The sequence below is a fragment of the Camelus bactrianus genome, chromosome 28, assembly GCF_048773025.1.
Source record: "Camelus bactrianus isolate YW-2024 breed Bactrian camel chromosome 28, ASM4877302v1, whole genome shotgun sequence".
NCBI classification, from domain to species: Eukaryota; Metazoa; Chordata; class Mammalia; order Artiodactyla; family Camelidae; genus Camelus; species Camelus bactrianus.
The window spans coordinates 19,989,179-20,016,959 of NC_133566.1; the positions used below are offsets into that span (position 1 = coordinate 19,989,179).

Here is a 27,781-nt window from a genome sequence, read left to right on the forward strand (position 1 = left end):
CCGTCTGTCTTTAATTGTGGCTCACAGACCAGAAAACACACAGCAGGCTTAGTGATCGTTCAATCTCTCTGTACATTATCGAAAATTCAAACGTTGAGACCGGAAGAGAACTGGGGGGAGGGAGAGGATAACGGGATGGACTTTTCTGTTGTTTCCGTTATTCTCATAATGTAATCTGCAAACGCTATTTCTTCTGGGGGCCACAGGGAGGGGGGCTTCCTCATCCACCACCTGGGTCTAACTATAAATGAAGAACCCACTGCTCAGTAACAAACCTCGGCTCCAAGTCTGCGGGTTAAAAAGGAAACCAATCAACCGACCAAAATACAACCTAGATAGAAACCCGAACACTTCACTGCAGCCAATCACAGAAATCGTATCTTAAGGCTACAGCCATAAAAGCACAGGCATTTCTATATGCCCAAAAGAGCTGAAGTATTTTAGAAAACGAATGAATGAAATGCAATCTGAGGAAGTCACGAGGTAGATTCTACTATTTTGGTCAAATCCCCAAATTCCATTGTTTTCTGATTGAACACCCAGGAGTGAGGAGCACGCACACACCCCCCTCCCCACAGTTCTAGTTCAGCAGGAATTGCTTGGGGATTCTTAAAACACACAGCACATTCTATTTCATAAGTTACACAGAAATAGGAACAAATAAACCTTCAAACACCCCCCTGGAGGGCTTCCTCTCCACATTTTCCGGGGGGTTCTCTATGAGTCATGTCGTTAAACTCCTTTCAGAACACCTTGAGCAGAAAGGCTTCACTTATTTCCAAACAAAGAGTAAAGACAAGACCCGTGGAACACTTTACAGACACATACCCTAGATACTCAAACTCAACAACCTCTCAAGACTCACGATCTGGTCCTTAGAATTGAAGCTGCAGCCAAAATAAACACTGGTATATTGATTTTCTTTCCTCTACATCACAGTCTTTGCAATGATTTTTATTCAGTGATTCCAATAATATGATGTTAATTCAGAAACTGAAGAAAAAGGACACAAGAATTTGAAGGGCTTAAATATATTTTTTATATTGATAATCTGTGTCTTTCTGCCCTAATACATTATTGTTCATTACATACATGATGCGGTGAGGTATTTGTGAAATATCTGGCAGAAAATAATTAATACACAGTATTCTACATGAGATGGACTCTTAGGAACCTTCAGGTCTTCTGAAGTGTCAAGCTGAACATCTAAATTAAACTGACCTGCCTGGACTTGACAGTTGTTCCCTCAAACCCTGTTAAAAAACGAAGGATCTTACATTTTCTCAGAATTTGTGCAGAAAAGGGAAATCACATAATTGGCGGTTTCCATCTCTCATATCCTAAGTAATGCATTCACACAAAGTCAGGACCTCCATGTCCAGCATGAAAAGGAAAAAACAAAACAAAAAAGCAAAAACCTGGACTGGAGATACATTATCTCTGAATAATGGTTAGGTTAATTTAATTCACCAACAGCAAAGAAAGCCAAGTGGTCAACAGTCTTGAAAATGCTTTATTGAAATGTGTGACTTATATGCAGAAGATGTGTGTGAAAAGACCACAGCTTGAAAACTGGTTTTTGAAACGTCTCAACAACCGATTGAAAAAAAAAACCAAAAACCCTACTGGACCGGACTTCTAGTATACCCAGAAGTCTGGGGTAAAATTTTCCTTGAAAACATTTTCCATCACAGAAACGAAAGAAAACGATGCTAGGGTATTTGGAAGTTGTTGAAGTCTGAAGTCTCAGAGGAGGAGAAGCAACAGTTTTTCAGACGTGTGGGGTGACTTCTTTTTTGGTTACACCTAGATGAGCATGGACTTCACAGTTCTCGGGAGGACCCCGGAGGGTGCTCAAGTCTGTATGCTTGTTGTGTTGAAGAAACAGAAACACAGACAGGACAGGAAAGGACTACAGGAGAAAGAGGGAGACGGAGGAGAGGGCTCGGAGAAGAGAGCGCTGGAACGAGACGTGATTAGGTTAAGTCTAGTTATAAATTTATCAGAAGCTGTGCGCACCTTTTTTAAAAGTCCTAAATTTACATTCCAAAAACTGCCCCCCAACCCCCAAACCCGCTGTCCCTGCCTTGGAGCTATCGTGAAAGTCTATGCACAAAAACGGAAACAAAATAAAAAATATCCCGGCCCCTTCAAACCCCAAAACAAACCCAAAAAAGCTGTACATTTTTTTTTTACATATAGGATTAATAATATAGGCATATAGGTGGCATGATTCAATTAAAAGGCTTTACTTTTTATGCTGAAAAAAAAAAACCCAATAAATAAAAGGTGCTAAAGTTAGCAGTAAGAATTTGGTTGTAATATATTGACAAAGTCTGGGAAGGCAAATCCTCAGAGCTCCCCTGATACTTGATCTGTCTCAGCAAACTAGGAAGCAAATACACAAACAACGCGGAGTATGATTGAGAATGTGAGATTTTCAGAAACAAAGACAACATAATTCAGGTTAACTTTGTTGAACAGTGAATAAGTGAAATTCATCTACACCTGAATAGAACATATTTTAACAATTGAAAAAAATTTTAAACAACCACAAAAAGTAAAAACTTTAAACAAACAGAACAGGATTTGTTTTCAGGGCACACAGACGCCTGCAGCAGTTTCTCACAGTAGCTTTACTGGTGTGTCTTCTGTGGATGAGTTAGAGACAGGCTGAGCTCCACGCGGGAAGGTGACTAACAGGGCGACAGGACAGTCACACAGGGCGGAGCGCGACCCCGGCTACGACCCCAGGTTCCACTGCAGAGCTGGCCTGTGTGCGGGAGGCACACAGAGAAAGGTGATTCAGGCGGACATTATTCAAAAGCTACTTCGTCAAGTAATGCTTTTCGCCACGTAACCATTGAATAATGTTTGGGAAAGCTTTGGGCTTTTTATTTTTGTTGAAGTTTTACTCCTTGTATTTAGTTTTTTAAATAACAAGGTCACTAAAACTCATGCACGCTGCAAAAAACCTCATGCAGTAGTTAAGGTAAACCATCCAAGCAGTTTTTATTCATTAATATTCATAAATACACACAGCAGCTTCATTAGAGATTTTCAATTTTCCTCTTCAGTTTGAATGTGGAGTATTAGGAGAGCCTTTTGCATGTCAAGGTACAGGAAGCAGAGGTCACCCCTGCACTGCTACCTACATTTACCTGCTAGAAGTAAAAATTAGTTAAGTGGAAATGATTATCATATATTTTTTCTCTCTTCCTTTTGAATGTACACAATGTAACAAGAGTGACAGACCTGAAGTTACAATCACCAAACAAACCCAAGATAGCTGTTGTCCACTTTCATTGGCAAATACAGCACAGAGGACACTGTCTGCGGATTGGGGTGTCATCAAAGAGGAGGTGGTGGAGGCTCATTTCCTTTATTACTCTCTTTCAGATTTAGGTTTTCTAAAGCGACATCTAAAGGCATAATATCTACACAGCCCATAGCACCGAAATCTGCCATCTCCCCCCGTTCCTCCTCGTCTGAGGACGAGCTCTCCTCGCGCACCAGCGTGGACAGGAGCAGCTCCTGCACGAACAGGCTGCGGTCCGCGCGCTCGCTCTCCATGCACTGGCGCTCTGCTTCGGACAGCTTAGGGTCATTCAACCTGCGTGAATTAAACAGAGAAGATCTCATTGGTAAAACTTCAGTGAACAACGGCACGGTCAGCTGCTTCACAGGCGGCGAAACTCAGGCTCTGGGACCCGGCACCGGAACACCGCGCTCTGATTTATCACCTTAACTACGTCGGGACGAGTCCCCCACGCTGGCAGCAGTGCTGCTACCCTGAGGTGCAATCTCTGCTTTAATTAGATTCAATGAGAAAAAAATACAGTTGCACTTCTCACACTCTCTTTAGAGAAAACCGTGGTGAAAATTTTTCTAAGGAAAGCGGAATTTCTAACAGATGAGATGTCTGGGCGAGTGGTTTCCCTAACCAGAATCTCAGCGGTGTGTAGAAAAAAGCGGAAAAGTAGCAGCCACGATCGCAGCAAAATCTGTAGTGATTAGAACAGGCAATCAAAGCATTCTTCCTTTGACTTTTCTCTGTTACTTCCACCTAATTCCTCGTGAAATGAAGATACGTCCAGAAGCCTGGGAGGGCGCACACACTCACACACACACTTGCCCTTCTCCCACCAAGGACCCCGGGAGCAGGGTGACCCAGGGTTTACCGGCTTGCTCATCTGACACAGGCACTCATGAGACCTGTGTCACCCTGGGAAGCGGTTCACCCGCAGATTCCAGACAGATGTTAAGAGCTAAATTCTTGTTACTAACCTGTTAAATGACTTACGCAAAATTTCACTTAGTTTCAGTGCTAATTTTCTCTACATTTTTAGTCGCAAATAAGGAAAGGGAAACTAGTTGGAGCACTGGGGTCAGGAAAAGTGACAAACAGGGAGAAGACGGTGACAGCGGGAGGAGGCCCAGCAGGCAACGCCACAGGTGCTTCTCCCAGAGAAGCCGGGGTCAGCGGAGCCCACGCTCGCCCACCGCCCGTACCTGTTCCCTGCCGCCCTCCCTGTGCTGAAAGACACGGGGTCCCACAGCAACAAGGGAAGAGGCACACTGGGCACCCACTATGGGCCAGGCTCTGTTTTAAGTGCCTTTTGTGTGGATTCTCTCTTTTAACTCCTCCGAGTTACGGCTCATTATCATCAACAACTTACAGGAAGAAGAAATGGGAGAGGTTAAGGGACTTGCTCAGGAATCGCCTAGCTATCGAGCTCAAAACCACGGAGTGACTAATCTATGACTGGAAAACAAAAGACCTAAGTTTCAGAACTGAAAGAACCCAACAGGATCTGGAAAGTAACGACATAAAAGCCAAAGGAAGTGACTGACGACATTTATGATTGAAACTAAACTAAGAATTTAAGAGAGTCTCTAATGAAAGAGGAGACGGAGCAATATGCTCAAGTCAAAAGCTTCCGAAGTGTTAAGAGATGAATGCATTCTACGTCCTGAGCTTTGGAAAAGGCCCCCAAAAGAGAAACAAACCGAAGTCACACCTGTTGTAAAGGAAGTGCAGAAGGCCGTCTGCAGCCAGCAGGCAAACCAGAAACACACAGCCCGAGGCCCCCATCCTTTGGAAAAGCACATGATTCTACTACTACTGTTCTGATTTTTTAGGAAATAACTGAGAAAATGTTTCCCTCCTGAGGAGCAGATCAGTACTAGGTACCAGGTACATCGATTCTAGGGCCGGGCTTCCTGAAGGGCCAAACTCCACCCGGGACCCAGGCGTAGCAGCAAAGCCTGTCAGGACCCCCAGACTGGGCAGCGAAACGAGCCGGCCCCGCTGCCCGAAGACTGGAGTCTGACATACGCGCTTACGCAACTGCTTCCTACAAGGGGAGCCATTTTTGGATCCCAAAGAAACTGCGTCCCACCATCGGTTCCAGGGCAACAGGAACAGGAGTTGCCCTGGGTGAGGAGCCCCAACATGAAGCCTGAGGCCTGCTTAATGCGCAGGAGAGCTGTGCGGCCGGGCAAGGCTTCCCTCGGAAACATGGCAGCTGCCCTCACTGCCTTGAGGACTCACAGCGCGCACGATAATGTATCTGAAGTTCTGAGAAGCCCCAGGGTAAATAAACTATTTTTGTTACTTAGTTTTGCCCAACTTATTCATCAGAGAAAAAAAAACTGAACATAAATAACTATATTCCTTAGGATATATAAAGTTCTAGGGAATACTTCGGGGGAAATATTGCCTTAGAAAAACCACGAGTCAGGATCAAAGAATACAACGCAGATGTGGAAAGGAGTCTACAAATCGCGAGGTGCTGTGCAACGCATGACACCGGACAGCAGAAGGGAGCCTTCCAGGAGCTAAGCCGGGACGTGAGAGAAGCGCTCAAGCCAGCCGCACTGGGCCCTGGCTGCTGGCTGATGGCTGGTGTGGAACAACTGCACACAGAAAGGTCCCAGAGGAGGCCCATCGAGTCTGGAGTGCAGGAGACAAAAACAACCACAACAGGGCAGACTGGGAAGATGTCTTTTCCAAACGGCCCTGGGGCAAGACATCCACTGCACCCCCACGGCAGTGAGCTCGCAGCACACAGCTGGCAGGGCTCCTTTCTGAGGTAGGCACCCCGATCCGGCCAGTGCCAGGCCTGCTGCCGCCCAGTCCCTACAGGTAAGGTTACGTGGCAGAAGGGCGGGTCCGCCTGTGGCTCTGTGATTTATGCCGAAGCAGTAATAATCAGTCACAGTTACTCACTCTGCAGAGGTAATCCAAAGGTAAATCCCCCACTTGAACCTTCTCCTTAGACCCAGGACAAATGACAATAAGTACCATTAACAGGGCCTTACATCATCTGCCAGGTGCTCAGCCAGACCACACGCACATCGGAGTTCCACTTCCTCCTCAAACAGCAAAACTCGTGGGAGATCCCAAGAAGGCTGAGGTCGGGGGGAGTGAGGTGACTTGCCTAAGCTCCCAACTAGGAAGTGGCAGGGCTGGGGCTCTCAACAAGGGTCCTGCCTGTGGGGTCTGCAGACATCCGTTACTCTGCATCCACAATGTTATTTACAGCGATGCTCACGTGCCACTGCACTCACAGAGACACTTCAACGTATGAGACAAAAGAAATAGACATCGAAATAATCTTTCCTCCTAATTGTCACACACATTACATTTTGGAGATAACTGATACATTACACCAATTTCCTTCTTCACTTTACAGTTTTTACTTTATATTCCGATTCCATTAAAAGCTCAAATGAGTCCAGAAAGATTCATTATCTGTTAAACCTAAGTCTACTCACCCCTGCTCCTCCTAAAATGCTTTTAGTTTTAAAAGTCACACAAAATGCCTATGAAGTCTCAGCAGAGGATTCGATTCAGTTGCTAACGGTTGCTTTCAGAAGCAAGTAAGAACCCTACTGCAGGGCCACTTGCTGTGTGTGCCAAGTATTTTTCACGCTGTGCTGAACCATATTTTAAACCGTTACTTTGCTGTGTGCTAACCCTGGGACTTAGAATCCCACCATCTAGCTCACAGTGAAAAAAAAATGTGGCAATGAATATATGTATGTTCAGGTATAACTGAAAAATTGTGCTCTACACTGGAATTTGACGCAACATTGTAAAATGACTATTACTCAATAAAAAAAGTTAAAAAAATTAACCTTTAACATTGAACAAAGTATCTTACCCTAAAAAAAAAAAAAATCCCACCATGTTATAAAATCTTTTAATATTCCACCACAGACTGAAACTGGCAATAAGAAGACAACGTTGATTATGATAATAAATGTACAGACATGTCCCGTGTATGCATGATACTGTGTTTAAGTTTTACAGGCCACGTGCAAAAAGAAATTCACATCAGAAGATGATACATTGTTAGAACAGAACCATCAGCATTTCTAGTTTATCTAAAATAAATGATTATTTTCCATATTTCTTAGGAAGTACTGAATACGCAGTTTTGATTAGAGATCTGTGAGTTTTAGTGGTTTAATCAAAGGCAAAATCTTTGCTCAAACCGCTCACCCCAGATGAACAGCGGTGAGCGCGAAAGAGAAGAGACCGCCCCAGGCGGCGCAGCGCCCATCACACGGCGCTTCTCAGAGCCACCCCAGTGAACGGACTACCTTGTTAAAAGAAACTGGGAGTTCTGCAGCGCCTGCTGACTGCTTTCCGTGTTGGCTGTGCTGGCCGTCGCCGTGGACTGCGTGACCGCAGTGGTGACGCTGCTGGCGTTGGAGCGCCGGGTGGCGTTGCGCGCGGTCTCCAGCTGCTGGCGCGCGGCCTGGGCGTGCTGCCGTTCCAGCTGCAGCTGCATCTGCAGCTGCTGTAACTGAGAAGCGGAAGGGCCAGAAGAGTTAAGCTGTCCTCCTGCAGAACGTCTCACGCCTGACAACTGAGATAAAAGCTCTGCCAACGGAAACGGAGACAGTTAATGGCCGCTCGCACAGGAGGAAGACAGACGCCGCGGGTCTTTCTACCAGAGGGACGCGAAAACCGATCACCGATGGGCAGGTAACCCGCGGCAACGCTCAGTTTCGGCTCGGAGCTCAGCACCCTTTACAACGCCCCCTGGAGGCCGGCGCTGCTGCAGGTGGGGAAGGCAAATACTCAGGAATATTAGCTCACATAAATTATTTTTAAGCAAAACATAGCAAATTGTTTAAGTTGTCTGCTTAATGTGCTAATTTAGCTATACGCTTTCTCTGAGTATTTTAGTGGATTACGGTGGTTTGCCTGCTGCTCCAATCAGAACATAAACCCTCTCAAGACGAGCTCCCTGAAAGCAGGGATCCAGCCTGCTGTTTAGGACAGTCCCAGTTCTTAGAACAGCACCTGACACGTAGGAGGCGCTCAAACACTTACTTGCTGATTGAACGACTATCAGAATTGAGCCCAAGAGGCCTGCATCACTCCTAACTGCGATGCTAGCGCCCCCACCCCCCGCCCCCGCCTTCTCTCTCGGACTTTCTTGCACTGTGCCTGAGCGCCAGAGCAGCCTGCAGTGAGGACCGCTGGTGACGCCCAGCGAGGCCGACTGGCTCCTGCCTGTACAGCCCGTCTGTGGCCGGTTACAGTCCAGGCTCTGCTGTGTGAATAATGCTGTGCTCATCAGGGGCCGCGGATCCCTGTCCCCGCCCCTCATCTAAGTGAGGTGCGGTGACCGCCTTCTCCCTGGTGCAGGTCTGCCTGGCTTACAGGGAACTGACCGTCACCTCGCCGACATTCCCAGGCTGGCAAACACTTCACATTAAAACTCATTAACAGGACACGTCTCTGTTTTATTGCCTACTGTTGTTTTATCCCAGGGGTTCTTAATACCATTCTTTCATATGGTCCATCACTAACATAAACTAATTTTCACTGACCAAAAAAAAAAAAAGTCTCTATTTTGAATTTTTCTCCCAGAAATTACTTTCAGAGCCTGCTACAAAAGACAAAAGGTAAATATTCCCTTTGGATGAAGAAGTATTTTTTTCAATTCCCAAAACTCAGTTTTTTTGAGGCTTATTGCACATGCAAACACCCAGAGTGAATTTGGAATTAAGATTTTCTACGTGTACCTCACATTTGAAGGGAGATTTTATGCTTAACACTGTTTCTACGTTCTTTTCGGGGGGGGGGGGATAATTAGGTTTGTTTGTTTGTTTATTTATTTTTTAGAGGAGGTGCTGGGGATTGAACCCAGGACCTCATGCATGCTAAGCATGCGCTCTACCACTTGAGCTATATACCCTCTCCCCAACACTGTTTGTTCCCATTTTCAATCACAGATTTACCCTCATCAGCTTTTCAGGGCTTCCAGGTACACGGTGCACTGTGGGTGTTTCAGAACCTGCACGGGCTTCTGGAGTCCTCCTGCCTGCCCGTGCTTGGTGTGTCTGAATTTCAGAGTCTCAAGCTAATGTGATTTCTGACATTTTATTTTGACTCTCAAACCTTGTGCTCTGCTGCTGGCTTCCCAGGTTGGCCGCGCATTAGACCAGTGACTTGGCTACGAACTACATGTTCAGATGGTTTTCTTTAGTAAGATTTCCCCAAGCTATTAAAACATGTACTTTTCAGTATGTCCCACAGCAATCAAGTTCTCAAATCGAGGCAAGGACAGAAGTTCCTACTTTACTTTCTTCCATGAGTCTGTCGATTAGTTTTCTCATCTGTGTACTTGGGGAGGCTGCACCATGGAATTCTGGAGGTCTTTTAACTCTTAAATCTTTTATGATTTTCTTGGGTTTCCTTGGAGGCCACCAATGGAACATAGAGCCATCCCTTATTATCTTACACCTCAAAGTACTTAAAGAAATGCCAGGATGCTGTGAACCACTTGATGTGGTCTGCTGTAAACATGGTTTATACCTATAAAATCGGGAGGAATTCTGTCAGGGAACACAGGAGCGCAATGAGCAACTAAGAACACAAATCCCACCAAAACTGTCTAAAGGGAGCGCCCACCCCCCGCCGTCTCCTTCACTGCCGCGAAACTCACTCACCAGCTATAGGATCCATGGCTTCCCTGCTGCTTGGAGAATACGAGCTCTGAGAGGAAGAGAGGCCGCCAGCAGAGCTGCTGGTAAAGTGCATGTTTGACCTGCGAGCTCGGGGCCCTCCTAAGCCCCGGCCGGGGTGGAACATTCTACGTACGTGTCGAACACCACTCGATTCATCATGGCTCCAAAGTTAAGAAAAGGACTCAAGTACTTCACAGAAAGAAAAAAAAAATCACTTGAGCCCTGGCAAGACAGACACGCAGGCTTCCTAAATTATAAGCATTTTAAAATAGCACATTTCATTTAGAATGCAAATGTCACAACTGTATATATAATGGCTATTAACTCTAAAAAGACACTCAAACATGAAGCATGTGTGAGCGTGTGCATAGTACGTGTGTATCTTGTGAATGTGTGTATGTTTTCAAAGAGAAAAAAAGCTTCTCCAGGTGGGAAGGAGCTTCTTCCTGGGCTCCAGCTACAAGGACCAGAGGAGCATCCCCAGAGGAGGCGGGGACTTCACCTGGTCAGACACCCAGGGCGAGACAGTCCCTCGCCCTAATCTCAGAGCTGAAGTCCACATACGTTCACATCGAAGTAACTACAGATAAGAAGCATCAATTTTTAGTTCTGGTGAGCACTTTGCTAATATACAGGCTAATCAAATCTCACCGACCATCTGTGATGAGAAAGGGAACACTGTAAACAATTTAAATGCCGGAGTAAAAGGCTCCTTTGGGCTATCAGTTTTAATCGGTCCTCAAGTTTTTTTTTTTTAACTGCTGCTGCTAAGCAGAAAACCAGATTTGAATTTCTTGTATAAATGGACACAGAGAGAGTTAACAGTTTGTTTATCAAGAAATCAAATTTCCAGCAGCCTTGATTATCTTAAAACACCTGCACATGAGTGAAACTGAAGACGGTCCTGAGGAGCAAACAGCTGCCCAAACTCATGAGGACAACGTTGTGTTTCCACAGAGGCGAGTGTGAGTGTGCAGGAGGGGCCAGATATTGCAGCAGGAGAGACTTTTCTTTCAAAGCAGCCAACAGAACAGCTATACAAGGTGGGTGAATTTTGGGCTGGCTTCCCGGTTCTTCAGAGGGTGGTTCAGAGTCCCGTGGGGACAGGAAGCCCCCCAGATTCATGACGGTGGCTTAGGTTCTACAGAAAGTGATCATTACATTTTGTTTTTAAAAAGGGTGAAAAGTGCACTTTGGGAAGAATTCCATCAAAGTAGTTAAAAAAAAAAAAAAGGCAGGGTGGTTTTGAGGCTCTCATGACAAACAGAATTAGCACATAGCAGCACTCGGAGTACCTGGAAATCAGCGTGTTTCCAGGATAACCGCTGTGTCAGCATTCTGCTTTCTAGAACTTAATGGTGATTCCTGTTAGGAATCTAAAATGCAACAGATGCCTTCTCTCATTCTTGTATTTTGCCTCATTTAATCTCCTGGTAACCAAAGACTTCTAAAAACCTCACAAAAACGGATGTAGATGCTGTGAGACATTCTACTGAACGGATACTAATTTCACCAGAGGCCCTGACCTTGCTGAAGCGTGCAGGGTACAGCGTGGTTTTAAACGAGCTGCCTAGTAGCTTCTGCGTGAAGATGGGGAGAAGCGTGGGCCAAGTGTAACTCTTCTGGGTATTGTTGCAGGATTCTTTTATACAAAATGCAAAGTGACTCAAAGGCTAAAGTATTCTTGGCCCATTTGGGTTCTCATATTCTGTTTAAAAAAAAAAAAAAGCAAAAAACAAGCACTGCGTTCTTGATTTTGCTCTCAGTGTCCCCTGCATTTAGGAGAGAGGAGCGTGGGTTCCTGTTCGTTCAGCACGTGCCCCAGACTGGCTCAGACCAGGCTGATATTCTAATTTCTCGGGATGGCTCCAAATCTTTCACCTTCTATTAGTTTCTACTTTTCCTAACTCTAAAGGGCCATATTCCTGAACAGGAAATTAAGAACTGTGAACATGGGATGGGAGCTGTAGGACAAGAAAACCACCAGACCAGTTTCTTCCTCAAGTAAACCTCAGGCTGAATTATGATTGCCAGGAGGCCAGCAAAGGAGTCAGAGTGAAGTCTGGCAGGGAGGAAAGTTGTCATTAGCTCTTGAATTGCTTCAAATTGTAATGAACACAGAAATCTTTACATGAGAACAGAACAATTAGGGAAACGATTCATTACTTGAAGCCAGAAGCACTGAGCACAGAAGTGCTTACTCGGGTAGGCTAGCTTCTTGGAGGCTGCAGGGAAAACTGCCAGGAATGGCCATGAGGTTGGCTTGGGAGGGCGAGCAGACACGAAAGCGGGAAAGGAATCAGAGCTGGACCCGACCTTAGGCAATCCTACTCAGAGACTGGGCGGGAAACGCCTCTCTCTGGAGAAGGAGACTCCAGAAGGGAAGGGAGCCGCGCGAGGCGCACCTCCCCACCACCGCACCCACTACCGGGCGAGGTAGCAGAGCGCAGGGCCGGCAAACAGGCACAGCCTCCTTACGGTTAATGAATCAGATTCTAGTCTGGATTCGCATTTTCTTCTTTTGTATGAAAGCACCCTCCCGAAGACTTATAACCTGGCCAAACTGTCTTAAAAAAAAAATCAGATGGTAACAAACTAAAGATGGTGAGCAAGCCAGCTTTCACTTACTCAGCACGGTTCATGTAACAGTCAAAGCGCAGAGAAAGAGAAATGAGAAACTGTATCTCAGTATTGAGTCACTTTTAGAAAAAGGTCAAATCAACTAACATAACTTGGAGGTTAGTTTTTCTCTTCAGGAATACAGTCCTTAACAATAATCAAAATGACAAACATCACAAACGACGCTATCCCTCGGTGCCTCTTAAAAGGATATTAAATCTCTAGGGGCCCGGTGTTCAAGTGTGAGATGGGCTGCGAAGTCGTCCGTGACGTGGTTGGGGTCGCCTCCGGGCAAGGCCGCACATATCGGGCAAATCTGAAATGAAAGCAGAGAAAGCAATTTACGTACAGATGAAACTGACCAGACACCTTTCCGGGTGAGTATTTTAACGCGAATTTTACCTGGACCAAGTCTTACGGTGGCAAAAGCACCGCAGAGCCTGAACTAGCGAACGGCAGCGGGCCGAACAGGCCGCAGGCAGCGGCGCTGCGACCCTCCACGGAGCCGCGCCGTCAGCCACCGCATCCCACACGCAGTCAGACCCGAGCTCTGCCAGAGGCTTCTTACGGTCTCGCAAAATAGCTTCCGTGAAAAACGGTTTCAGTGTGCCGCTTAGGACACTTTCACGTCTGACCAGGTCCAGTCTTGAACGGCGAAGGCTGAGACATAAGCTTCCCCAAAGGAAGCTGGACTTGAGGACCAAACAAGACAGCAAAGCTCTTATTAAGACACAGCTGAACAGACTTAAGCACCTCGAGTGTGACGTAAGACAGACAGTGATTACTGATTCTGTGCAAATGTGCTCTACCAGGCCGTGAATGGGACTTCCAAAGGGGGAAAGGGGAGATGAGAGACCACCTTTAGAACCTTATTTCCAGGAGGGCCAGGAGGTAGGACAAAAGCCTGTGGTCAGATCAAGGTCAAGGAGAAGACCACTTCCCCGTGGGCCGGACAGCAAGGGACGGAGGAGAAGGCAGGAATAAAACGCCGTGTCCACAGGCAGAGGAGGCTTCACAGCTTGGGAACGCGGTTTCTGAAACAGGAGTTTCAACAGAAGTGGTGAAACAGGAGAGAGAAGGAGAGGGTACAGAGAATGAGGAATTTGCAGAGGAAGGGCCCTTATTCTTCCAGAAATCCAACTGGCAGATAGATGATGGTCTAAGAGTGGTAGCCAAGCCGTGAAGTAGGAAGGCCTTCAGCCTTAAAGAACAGAGCCAAGAAGGAAGTCTGATGCAAAGGCGCACAACCAGAGGGGGCCCGGGAACCGTCCAGCTGAAGGCCCCTCCCCGGGGGTGGGGCAGCTGAGGCCAGGCCCCTGAGTCACTCGCCCACACACGTGTCATGGGCCTCAGTTCTTCACCTGGAGTAAAATCGGGCATCTGATTGACCTTATTGCTGGCTCAGAGCAGGTGGGAGAGGCGAGGGGAGCTGAGGCCCAGGAGGAAGGTGAGACTTGAGGGACAACACTGGGGCACGGAGGGGAAACAAATGACTCTGATTGCTAGAGCCTGAGCGGACACGGACCCTATCTGCCATGACTAGAACGCGGAGGCCAACCCGAGACTCGGATGTGAGCCCAGTCCTCTCATACACAATCAGCTGTCCTGACTGTCGGCCTCGGGACTGACAAACAACCTCAAGAAAACCTACAGATGCTCATGAAAAATAACATCTACACATGACAATGTGCAAAGAGGCAGGGAGGCCCCGAAGGGCCATGCCTGTGAGAGGAAGGACAGAGAGAAGTAGGTGGCGTGCCTGTGGGTTTTTTAGAAGATGCCAGAAAGGTGGTCAGAATTTTTTCTTGTCAGAGAGAAAAGCAATTGTAGCCATTCACAAGTTTACTGGTTACCAACACTCTTTACCAGGAACGCAGGCTTTACTGTCCGCTCCACTCCTGGGCCGTGACACACATACTCCACCTTTCACGTGCTTCTGTCTTCCCTAGCCAGACTGTAAAGTCTCTGAGAAATCCAGGACCGTGTGACTTCCCTGTCTGGGAACTGCTTAAAGCTTGCTTTAAAGCAAAAAGACCAGCAAGGTTCGGAGAAGCAGAAACTACCTCCAATTGTTGAAAAATAAAACAAAACAAACCAGCCAGCTTAGACATCTTTGAGGCAACATTTTGCAATGATTAACAGGCGCTGGACTACGTACAGGTTTACTGCGATATCACAAGACTGCACGGATAAGACTTTTATCCAAAGGGAAACAGCTGGAAAAGGAAAAGGCATCATCCTTCTAAGATACTTCCTTTCACACTGGCTTTTGGATAAAATCTCTGCAGAACCTAAACTGCCCAAAGGTAGCCGCTGAAGTTCCGGTTCTCTGAGGATGCTGGTGCGCGGACTTAGATGCGAAAGGTCTCCTTGAAAACAGGCATTCCTGGAAGGAAGACGGAATGGAAAAGTACAGATACCAGTCGGACTAAGAATGTCCTGAAAAGACTGGTCTCCTGCAAACCAGAAAAGCACCTCTGAGATAGGGACTAAAAGAAAAATCAAGACCCTTCAATACTATATATTAACTTCAGTTTTGTAAGTCAGAGTCCTTCAGATGTCATTGCAGGGATGAGAGAGCTGACGGCAGGATGAAGGTACTCAGAATGCATCGTTCAGGGAGAAATAACACAAAAACAAACCCTTCCCGATGACTCGGGGTAAAGAATGACCAGGAAGAAGGCATCACCGGGGTGGGAGGGTCGCGGAGCTCAGGGAGATCACGAGGCCCAATGAGAGCCGAGTGGAAGACGACGCCACGCTCGGGCCACGTGAAGCTAATTCAGACAAGGACCCGGAAAGGAAAACTAAGTGCTCACGGGGCCAGCAGTCTGCTCACCTTGCAAGTTTTTCTGTCTTATACTGAGCAAGCTGATAGAAACTTTGGTAACTCAGGGTTGCACCTCTGAGAGACAGTGGAGGGAACAAGAGGATGAAAGGAAGACAGGAGCGCAGTGGGGCAGGAGGAAGACCGAGGAGGTGGGAGGGCAGAGAGGCAGGCGCCAGGCTGGCACCCCGGGCTCCCAGTGTGGCTTCACCCCCACGCGAAGGTCCCTCACTCCCTTTACAGGACAGGGATGTTCCACATGGAGAAGCTGTTCACCCCCAAAACTACAAGTCTGTCAACACTAATATTTATCGTACTTCCACTGCCACGTGATAGACTGCTAGCACTCGAACAAGAAAAAACTATTAATTTTCAGCTCTCACGTGAGCTTAAAATGATGACAGCTCGTCAACACGCAGGCTCACTGAACTGGCTTAAGTCACCATTTCCTGAACTTCGCTAAGGATGTAATTCATCTGGGGCACGTGCTGAAAGACAGCTCCCTAGACCCCCGTGCCTGGGAGGTGAATCTAGGAGGTCTGAGTATGGACGTTTTTGACAAAGGCCCCAGGTATTTACAACTGGGAAGTTTGGTAAATATAGCCTGAGCATACAATGGTATTGAAAAATGATAAATACTTACCCTGTTGTAGGAAACACCAAATGCTACTGGCCACCCCGCCCCACACCCTCATTCACAAACGTCCTTGCCGTGCTCAGCCGTATCGCGGCTGCCGCTTGAGTCTTCCCCTTCTGCTTCCTCTTGCCACTGACGGCCACCACCAGGCCTGCATTTCTTCTGCACACCTTTTGGAAGCCTTCACCCATGTACTGAGACAGATCTCATGCCAAAACCATGGCGGAGTTTCCATTTTTCCCAAGTGGTCCCAGTGCTTGACTGGCCAGTGAGCCAGCGGTCAGCCACTGCTGGTCACCCACGTCCAGAACATACCTTCTGCTGTCGTTATTCCACGTGCAAATGCCAAGTCACTACTGAAGTTACGAAACGCCTTCCCCTGTGACAGGCTACTGTCCATGGAAAAATAATCTAAAAGCAGCATGCTAGGTTTTTGTTTTTAAGCAAGAAGCCCCGTACCACTATCAACCGGACTAAAGCCAGTATGGACCTCCCCCAGCCTCTTTCTTGAACTCGTACACCCACCTACCCCAGGGGCTCTCTCTGGCTACTGCACCGCACTTTAAACACAAGAGAGGAGGCGTTCCTGTGATGTATGAGTTCTCTTCCCCTCTCTTTTGGAAAGGCTTCACAATAGGTTTCTTGCCCGTTTTTGTTCACTGCTACAGAAAAACACACACAAACCTGCCTATCTGAGCCAGCGTATCACTTGGCTTTAACGGAAGCCAGAACGCAGCATGATAGAGGGACGGGCCTTGCAGCAAAGGCATTCAGCGGATGCCGAGGAGCTAGCTGGTCCCTCGCCACGAGGCCACTCCACCTCGATGCGGCGTCTTCTCAGACCCCTTGAGCTCAGATGCTGGGGCTCCAGGCTGCTCCTAACAACACTTTCAGTGGAGCAAACACCCTGGTGATGGGCACTTCTTGACGGGGTTTCTAGATCACAAACTTGAGAAAACTCATTTATTTTTCTGATCTAATTTCAGACCCATGAGAAACACCTTGCTGTTGAGACTATCTGTGCAAAGGCTGTGACCATCTTCTGTAGTTGCTTTCTGGTAACACCAGATGTTTGAGGCACCATTTCTCTGACAACCATGATGCTATAATAGGCAACACAGCTTCTTTGTAATTTCTACCCCTTTTTTGATCCATACGCATCTACATAATCATTACGGTTGGGTTCATCCCATTTCAAAGGAGCTACAGAACCACTCAAACTCTACCATCCTTCCCTTCCCAAATGACAGCCTACATGGTGTGATGGTGGCGAAATACCATTCCTCTGTAAAGGTGCCAAAACGTCTCTTTACTGTCCACCAAACCAAGTGGACGAAGATTCTGGTTTTTTGGGTTCTCTATTATCTGTCCTCACTCGGCAGGTTCAATTTTATTTCCCACTACTCCCCACAGCAATCAACGCTTTACCACCCCCCCACCGGTATGTTCCTTCTCAACACTGCATCTTGGCTGTGTCTCTTCCCTCCGAGTCACGCCAGTCCTTCCCGTTCTGTCCCCTTTGTGAAGTAACACGCATTTTTCAAGCCCACCTCAAGTCACGGAGCCCTCTCTGACTCCTTGCCTTGTCCTCCAATTGTGTGAGAACCAGTCTGGTTTTCAGACACGCCACAAGGTTTGCATGGGGAGAGGCCGTCCGTGTTTTAATTGTTATGCTGACGCTCACCGCGCTTTACTCCAAGGATCTGGTGGCCCCAGAAAGCAGTGCTTCACACTTCGCACGTTAAACGTAATGTTCTTGGTTAATGCTCGGAGAGACATCCAGAAGTTATGAACGTACGAAGTCTTGAGAAAGGCCAGCAAATGTTTCCCTGTCCGGGCTGTCCTTAAAAACTGACGCAGGAATGGCCCAGAATAGCCTTTCTTCGGACACTGTCCATCTCAGGGTGAAGAAGTGGGGTGAAGCAAATGCTGTGTCCCCTCCGTCTTCTCCTCCTGCCTAGCTGAGAACTCCGCTCACCTCTGCTCAGGCGCCTACACCTTTCCTCACACAAAAGCCCTCCTGCAGCCCCCGTGCTCCTGCAGTTCCTTGCTTTTCGTCCAGTTGCTACTGGACGACCTCCCCGCTTCCACTCACATGCCTTTACTCGGTTACAGCTGCGAGTCAAGTTATGAAGTTAATCGTAGTTGAAATGATTAAAAGTATTACCCTGGTGTCTGAGGAGTCAGAAGCTCTGAAGCAAAATTAAGATGTGATGAGAACCCAGCCACTGCCACAGCCCCGCTGCCCTCAGGGAGGCACTGCTTAGCTCTTCATCCTTACGTGAATCTGCTTTTTTCCCCCAATAATTACACAAGAAAGATAAGGACACAATTTCAAGTCAAATAATTTTCCTGTGCTGTTTAGCGATGCACTGCCCTTCCTGTACCAGGCTCCCTAGGTCTCCCCAGCCAGCTCTGAAATCAAAGTTCCACACACGGTGTGCTCTGCCAACGTAAGTGCTTATCGGGCTCTGAGTTCCAAACCGGGCGGCCAAAGAACATTTACAAAAATCACCTCTTTTTACAGTGTGTGTGTGTGGGGGGAGGGTCTTCCTTTTTTACGATGTATATGTAGGCTAAATAGTAACTTCAAATAAAAACGTTAAGTAAAAACTTGTGAGTGTTGTTTAAGGTAGGGGCACCTTCCAGAAGTGTGACACGCATCCTTTTCTTGGTGCTACTTTTTACAACTGCATCTTAATTTTCAGTTAAAGGACTAATGTTATAAATTATAAAGTCCAGGTCAACTGGTAAGGGTAAAGTTCTGACTAGTTATGCTTGTTACACTGTATAATCTTGTTACTATGGATTAACTAATTCATTAAGTATTTACTGAGTAAATACTCGGGTATGATTCATGTCCGAGACACAATTTGTGTCTCTCCTTTTGAGGAACTCCTAAACGAAGCTTTAGAAATACCCTAGGATTGTTCTTCTATAAGGCAGATATTCTGATCACCTGCAATACAATGGGATGTTTTCTAACAAAGTTTCTTTTACTGAAGAGTGATGATCCCAAAGGAGTTATTAAAATTTGGAGCCAAGACACAAAAACCCCCTTACATGCGTTATGTTTTAATCCTCATACTAAAAAAATACTGAGCTAACAACTGCTAAGGCTAATTGATAACTCCAGATTTTGGGTTCTCTTGTCTAATTAAAAGTAGCTTATCTTATTAAAACCTGCAGATATAATCAACATAAAACTGAAATTTTGCTTTGAGAACATACATAAAGCACTAGTGGAAAAATCCATGCTCCATGGTCAATAAACTCCTCTTGGCCCTTCTAGAACCATCTACATTGTAGCGAGGGGCACCTTAGTCATCTGTTTTGCCAATACAGATACAGGTTCTTTCAAGATGAGTGAGCACACTGCTCGACCCTACTGTAGTCTCATCTTCTGTTGTTGCAGCGGAACACTGAAATTAACTTACAGTCAAGTATGAGCTATGTCATATTGAATTTTTCTCCTCAGTTCCATTCTCCACATTTGAATGTTGAGGTTGGAACTGTCACCTGCTTTGAAAGGGAGGCATTTAGAATATTAGGGAGTTTTTGTTATATGCAAAAATTTTTATTTTCCTTACATCTTTATAGATAATTTAGAAGCACTAAATAATTAATGTTTTGGTTTTAAACATGCGTCCTGGACAGGAATTTAAATTACGTGTATGCAGATGTCCTGAGAATTCACAGAAGTTGAAGAAACATAATTTAGCCACAATGAAAAATAACTCCAAAGGAGTCAGAACTGTCCCATTTCTTTATCTTGTCCACAATTCAGTCTGGACATGACTGCCCACAGCCATGTTTACCTAGAAGAAAAACCCCAGTGTAAGCTATACTTTTCCTACCTGTCCTGGGGGAAGCTATATATTTCATTTGCAGACTTAGAGAAACAAAAGGAAACGGGGACGTCTTATTGCTTAATGGTGTCGCTAAGCACCTGCGATTTGCAGGCAGGCAGAGCCCAAGGCTAGTAGCAATTTTAGTGAAAAATCAGAAATGACTCAATTTAAGTAACGGTTGTTTCTAATGAGTTTCAATTGGAATCTGGCAATGAAAGAAGCTTTGTACGTTCCTTTCTCAAGAGCATAACTAGTTTGTCAAGTGGATCTGAATTGGGTAGAACCTCCTAGAAAAAAAACCTCAGCTGTGAATGCTGAGATGGGCCTCTTCAAATAATTTTCTTAACCAGTTTGTTTTAACCTGAGGGGCACGATGGGGAGGCAGGAGAAGACACGAGGCTGGGAAGTGCTTAAAGGACTTCTGAGCTGCCTTATAATTTGCCACAGTTGCCAGAGCTCCCATCTTTAATTTATACCACCCTCCCAACAAATCCTTCTGCAAGCCCTGCAAAACATTTCTATGCACGGACTTGAAATTAGCTGTCTGAACACTGAACTAGACCAACTAGTATTTCACAGCACAAGGAAGAAACTAAACCAGCAGCCAAAGAAATAGAATTTAGAATGAATGTCTCCAGCCCAGCTGCCCTCTTACCCAGTGCACCCCTGCATGCTCGGTGCTCGCCCCATTCTGAAAACTGCCTTTCCCCTTCCCCCACAGGGGTGCCGTTCAACACAGGGCAATGACAGTCCTCCCCAGAGATAGCAGCACGGTCTGAAATGCTGGGCACACACCTTCCTGGAAAAGCTGTTCTCTCATTTTCATAATATTCTAAGGGATTCCCTTCCTGGTTTTCATATCACCTTAAGAAACTGATTTCTTACAGAAATAGCTTTTAAAACATCACGACACATACATAGAATTATCCCAGAACAATCTGGAACCCCCAAGGTGTCTCCTGTGGCTTCCTTCTTTGCTGTCAACTAACAGATCTGCTGGGACACCAATGACCGTATCACTCATAAAATCAGAAGTATTACTGTCTGATTTTAAACAAGTAAATGTGCTCAAAATAACCATTATTTATATGCAAAGATAGCTACATGCTTAAGACAGAAAAAGCGACTTATAAAATAGAAAGCGTTTGGAGTCAAAAGGAATGAGAAGCACAAATGGTAGAAGCACCAGGTCCCGCTCGTCTGTAACCTCCCTGCTAGCTAAGCGTCAGCAGCACGCTGCCCGGAGCAACCGTATTTTTCAAATCCTATGTATTCCCCCACCGCTATTAAATAAAATCCCACTGTTAGCTCACAGAAAACCAGGCAGCACCTTCATCTTTCAAGCTAAGCCTGTTTTTTAAAAAATGTGTATTTGGCTTTTAAGTGCTTACCTTTCCTGATGATCTGATTCTAAGGGTGAACAGGTAGTTATGGTATTTCAGAAAACGTACAAGGCTAGATTGGAAGACCTGTAAAAACTGTCGTTCACTCCACTAATACTGCTCCGCTAAGGAAATACATGTGTTGGGAGGTTACTTTAAATATCTACATATTACAACGGTCTGTCAGTGAAATACAGACACTATATTGATGGTCAAGATTTAGAAGTTCTATACACAATTTAGAAATATGTAACTTTCCATAGCCTTCATGTATAAACCTTACCTGTCAGGTTATTTTGGTTTGCAGTACATTTGATATACTTTCCTGCTTGTTTTATGCATCTAATTGTTTATGCACAAAATGCCACAAGGATGGTGATCATTTCTATTCTGTGCTCTACGGCTCCTCTTAATTGACACTCAGACAACTGCTTAACCATCAAATAAATTATCAGCTAAAACAGATTATTCTGAATCACTACAAAAAGCTTTGAAAGTCCTTTTATGTCATCATGTTTCTCCATAAGAATAAAACTGTCTAAAGTCAGATTGTGGGAAATTTCTAAAATCATTCTTTCTCCTTGATTTTTACTTCTTACCAAACGAGTATAAATGGAACGCAACACAACCACGCTATTTCAAAATTAAACTCCATTTGTTACAAACACATCTAGGTCTTCACTAAAAACAGAGGGGCTGTACCCTTACGAGCGTGAGATGGCCCCTAACCCCCTTTTCTAGAGAGTAAAGAAAACAAAGAGCAAGTAAACTAAACGAAAAATAGGAAGCAAAAAGCTTCCAGCGGTGAACATCAGAGAGCTGCTGCAATGAGTAACAGAGTAATACACCATGACACAGACTTCCACAAGTGAGAAGACAACGTTGGAACCAAACAGTGCTTTTACCTTTTAAGCATAATGTTCTTCATATAAATTGCACGAGATTTACAAATGAGAGGAGATTCATTACGTATCATTAATTAGAAGTAAAGGTACATTTCATTTAAAAACGACCACAAAAATCCCTGAAGGCTTTCTAGGCAGCTGCAGTGCAGGTCAGCTCAAGTATAAGATTTAAGAAAAACTGCAGGAGTCACTCTTCATGTTTTTTATGTTCAAAGAAAAGTCTTCCCACCACGGTCCTCCCCATTCCAAGCACCTCCTCGACAGACCCTTCCCATCTGCAGTCCTGCCTGACCTTTGTGCTCACCTCCACCACCAGCTTGATGGACTCTGATAATTACATACTGAGCCACTTCCCCTCTTCACTCCTCCCACAACCAGAATCCAGTTAGCTGGCCCAGTCTACCAGATTTCATAACGATGACAGTTTTAAGAACTTGCGCTTAACTTCAAAATCACACTGTTCATCATATTTGGTGTTTATAAAAACTCCTGAGACTACCCAAGCCACTTTAAAAATCTTTAATCACCTTCAATTATGCATTCTATGCCAGATGTTGTTTTTCATAATATCTAGTTTTAAAGGGTACTGCATACCTTCAAAATCAAAAGCCTCTTGGGCAATCTTAAATTAACCTTAAGAAGGGAGGCAATTCTTAGCCGGGGCCTTAGAGTCCCAAGTTGGAAGAGGAGACAAAAAATACAGACAAGGAAGAGCATTTGTTTTAAAATCAACCTTCAGCCGACTTTCCTACTAGCTACGTCAGGGATCAGTAAATGCTCACTAGCGGTGGCAGGAATGCCTGTCGTGGTATGTCCTCTTTCCCTACATGTTCCAAAGGAGTGAGATCCTTAAGTCCTAGAGGAGGGGACAAGCTGGTGGTTAGTACAGAGGACACGTGCAGGAAATGCAGGGGCGAAGTAAGATAGCAAATCGAGCATTTGGAAAGAAAAATGCAAGAAGGAATAGAAGAGGAGATACAGTCAGTTACTATGTGAACATAATTTCCTGCCAAAATGACATGAGTCCCTCTTGAACTCCAGAATTCAGAACAGTGGTTGAACTACTGTGACTTAACAAAACGTAGTGGGGAGGGTGTTGAGAGGGGACACATGATGATACATACAACTGTAACACATCAGAGCTGATAACATGCTTCTCAGATACACTGAGAGGCATTAAAAGTATCTAACAACTGGGACGGCACAGGCACCAGTCCTTCAGCACGGAAACCACTCAGTGAACCGTGCGTGGTGCACCTGCTGGATGCCAGCCCTGGATCCAGGACATGACCTAGAGGATTCGACGAATCATGCACCTTCACATCCAAGGTTCTTTCTGCTTGTTGTTTTTCACTTTGAAACGTCTGGGTGTGTTACGGGTGGGGACAGAGGCAGACGCAGTGCTCATGCAGACTAAGAGCTGATGAGAGGGAGAAACCCTTAAAATAGCATAAACACCAATATGAAGAACAGGGTGGCCACTGCCGTGAGCTATGTTCCAAAAGCTGAGGAACTAAATGAGGCACGTAACTGAACACAACCTGTGAGAGACAGACCACAAGACCACCTGTAGACAGTGTTTCATTTCCAAACTGTGTATCAGCTATAAAAGGGTATAAATAAATTCTGAGTATTTATTTGCTGGAAAAAACAAAGGCAAAGCTGCTGCTGGTTGATTCTCATTTTTAAAAATGAATAATTAGCTTTTCACTCATGGAAAGGAGGTAAAGCTCCACTGGATTCTCCCACTTCAGATGCGGAAAGCGGAGTAGCGCCCCGCCCTAGCGGGGCGATGAAAGCACTGCTCTAGGGCCCACTGGCTGGTACGAGGACGGCTCTAAGAAGGCCTGGCTTACAGGGAAAGCCTCCTTACTACATCTAGGTAGATAAACACCCACACTTCACACGAATTAAATCAAAGAGAAATTATTCCAACTTTCCCACGACAACCAGGATAAAGATGCAATCAAGTCAGCAAAACTACCTCTGTAGAATAAAAAGAACAAATTAAGAACACTAGTGAAATGTGACAGTGTTCTGAGGTTCCTCAAGGTGCAAGGTGAGAGCGTTTTGAGCCATCAGATGGTAAAATTTGGCTTGAGGATGACATAAGGTGAATTTACCAACTGTTTGAACTATTAAGTCTTTTTTTAAAATTTATTTTTGTGGGGGGAGGTAATTAGGTATATTTATTTTTAGAGGAGGTACCGGGGATTGAACCCAGGACCTCATGCACACTAAGCGTGCGCTCTACCACTGAGCTGCACCCTCCCGCACTGAACCGTTCAGACTTACCACAGGTTAACTTCACACTAGCGGGGGGGGGGGGGGGGGGGGGGGGGGCACAGCGCTAGCAGCGGGGCTGCAGCGGGGACGGAGCAGGACAGCGGCGAGGCAGGGACTCCAGGCTCTGCCCCCTACCAGCCGTCTGTCCTCAGACACGCTGCTGCTATTTTATTTCTCTTGAGTTTCGGTTAGTTTGTTTTGAGTGCACTTAGGGGTTTATGAGTTGAAGCAACGTGCAACTGCTTGTAGCCAAGCTCCCCCCATCCCACACCTCCACCTCGTCTCACTGCTCACTTCGTCCACTGCTACCAACCGTGAAGGCGGAGGGGACTCTATCATCTCTTGAAGTTGGATATATGCTGACTCAGATGTCAAGTAAAATATCCAAAAACTGTCAAGGCAAGACTTTGTGTATTGTTCTAGGTCCCTGGCTTTTGGCCACTGGAAAAGGTCAGAGCAGGAGGAACTTCCAGGGACCTCAGAGCTTTGACCTGCGATGCAAGGGGTTCGATCTGATGAAAATCAAGTTAAGGTCAATGATGTAACATTTCCTCGTGACGGCTTCCTCACAGAAGAAGAATCAAGCAGGTAACAAGAACGCTGCGGAAAGAGACATGCTGCAGGTTGAGGCGCTTTTAGACTTTTCACAGCGCCTTTACTGAAGGCTCCTGAATTTGGTCAAGATTCCACGTTGTGCTTTTAGCGACAGGGCAAGAAAAGCTAGTAAGGACAAATGGGGGGCATTATCCTGGGCACACGCAGCCTCCCAGGATGTGCAAATCTGCTGCTAAAAGATAACTTTAACAATTATCAGGCGAACAGCAGCAGCACACTTAGCAGGAGGCAGATGACCGTGACGTGGCTTTACTTATGTTAGAAATCACACACTTCGCACCGCGTCACTTTGGACGCCAGGCTGCTTCACTCACCACTTCTGTCGAGGTTTCTGCGTGTTCAGAAGTGACATGTTCTTGCAGAGACGTCTCCGTGTAGCCCATCTTTCCACAATAGGGGCAAGTAAAGGCCTGCGGCTGCTCTACAGAGAAAGCTTCCCCACCATAGTACAAATCTGAAAAACAGGAGCGCCGCACTGAGAAATAGTCGTTTTTATCATTTTTAATACACAGAAATGCAATCACACGGTACAATAATGTAGAAAAAGAGGTGTGCCTGAAACCTCCCCCGCCACCCTCACTGCCAAGTGCTGACGGGGCACCTCTCTGCTTCCACCTGCAACACCCTCCTTCTCCCAAGGACTCTGTGACACTCTTCTCCACTTGCTAATTTAGCCTTAGGAGAAAAATAAAGCAAACAGCTTTTTATTCCTTCATTTAATTTTGAAACATCTCTGATTTCACATCTGGTTCTAATTTTATTGTAATTTATTTTTTCACCTCTGTATATGCTGTGGCAACACCAATGTTAATGCAAAGAATCAGCAGGCTATTTCATAGACAAGAACCCAGGTGCTCAGATGACAATGATCAATATGCCAACTCCGAGATGCAGCCACCTGTCTGTAGAACATAGCACTCTTGTCGCAGGAAGGACCCTAGGCATTCAGTTCTTGTGAATGCTAACCCGAATGGGGTACCAACTACCACAACATACTCTGCCCAGTTTGGTTACCGAAGACCTGAGCAGTTAGTGAGAGTCTGTGGGAATCACCTGTTAGCCTGATTATCACATCTCAAGGAACAAGTCTATTTTTCTCCATTAGTAGCACAAAAGGAAATACTATTGAAAATATACTTAATATGTTATGTCACTTCATTACAAAGAACTATCTCACGATTTAACATGAAACAAATACCTAATTTAAGAGGATATGATCATTTTTGTGAGAGGAGAAAAGGAAAGAAAGTGTTCATGACACGATAGATTTGTTCACATTCATTTTCAGGGAGATTCAGACTATCTTGAAAATACTTACCTATTACATATATATATGACCATTTATTATGTGCTTAAGACTTGTCAGGTGAATTTGGGGGTGGGTGGGGCTAAATATATATATTTTTTTAAAAGGGGGAAGAATTTCTTTACCTGACAAGGGGATGTACAAATGCCCCCGGCTAACACCATACTTGCTGGTGAGAGAACGGATGCTCTCCCCCTAAGACCAGGAACCAGACAACACTGTCCACTCCTGCTATTTCTATTCAGTACTTTACTGGATCTAACCAGAGTAAATAGGCAAGAAAATGAAATGAAAGACATCCAGATGGAAAAGAAGTAAAACTGTCTCTAGGAGCACATGACATGACCTCATATGTAGGAAGTCCTAAGGAACCCACTAAACGCAACTAGAGCTCATAAACGAGTTCAGCAACATCACGAGATTTAAGCTCTGTGTACAAAAACCAATTCTTTTTGTGTAATTTGCAGTGAATAATCCAAAATAAAACTTTACAAAAATTCCATTTACAACAGCAAAAGAATAGAATACTTGGGAATACATTTACTGAAAGAAACATCAAACTTATCCTCTGGTAACTACAGAATTTCGTTGAAAGAAGTAACAATGACCTACATACACAGAAAGCCAGGCCACGTTCATAGGCTGGCAGACTTAATATTGTTGCTCTCCAAACCCACCTACAGATACAAAACAATCCCTACCAAAATCCCAGGTGGATCCTTTGCAGAAATTTCACAAGCTGATCTTGAAATTCACATGAAATCCAAGGGGTCTACAACACCCAAATAATCTTGAAAAAGAACAAAGATGGAAGACACACACTTTTTGATTTCAAAGCTTACTCCATAATTGAGACACTATGGTATTGGCGTATAAATCAACAGAATAGAATGAGAGTCCAGAAATAAAAACTGACATTTATGTCAACTGATTTGCTTTTTGAACAGTTTTATTGATGTATCTTTGACATATAAAAATCGTATATATTTATGGTATAAAGCTTGATGTTTTGATATTTGTACACACTGTGAAAAGATCACCACAATCAAGCTAATTAACATCTCTATCGTCCCTACATAGTTACCACTGTGTGTGTGTGTAGACTATTTAAGACTACCTTCTTTGAAAATTTCAAGTATTCAATACAATATTGTTAACTATGGTCACCATGCTGTACTTCTGATCTCTAGAACTAATTCATCTTGCATAACAAAACTCTGTACCCTTGGACCAACAATCACCCTAATTTCTCCCCACCTCCCACCCCCAACTGATTTGCAACAAGAATGCAAAGACAATTCATTAGGTAAAGAATAGTCTTCTCAATAAATGATGCTGGGACAACTGGATATCCATCTGC

General features: G+C 45.2%; 1 protein-coding gene across 2 annotated transcripts in view; it reads right to left on the reverse strand.

Moving 5' to 3' along the window:
- Positions 1 to 1,495: 1,495 nt before the first annotated feature.
- KCMF1 (potassium channel modulatory factor 1) overlaps positions 1,496 to 27,781 on the reverse strand; it is a 66,128-nt gene continuing 39,842 nt past the window's right edge. For both annotated transcript variants that reach the window (XM_074354704.1, XM_074354705.1), the window contains exons 3-7: positions 25,430 to 25,569; positions 12,827 to 12,928; positions 9,976 to 10,150; positions 7,612 to 7,894; positions 1,496 to 3,613 (exon numbers count right to left, since the gene is read on the reverse strand). In XM_074354704.1, coding sequence (XP_074210805.1) covers positions 3,352 to 3,613; positions 7,612 to 7,894; positions 9,976 to 10,150; positions 12,827 to 12,928; positions 25,430 to 25,569 — 962 coding nt within the window. In that variant the 3' untranslated portion in view covers positions 1,496 to 3,351. The remainder of the gene's footprint in view (positions 3,614 to 7,611; positions 7,895 to 9,975; positions 10,151 to 12,826; positions 12,929 to 25,429; positions 25,570 to 27,781) is intronic.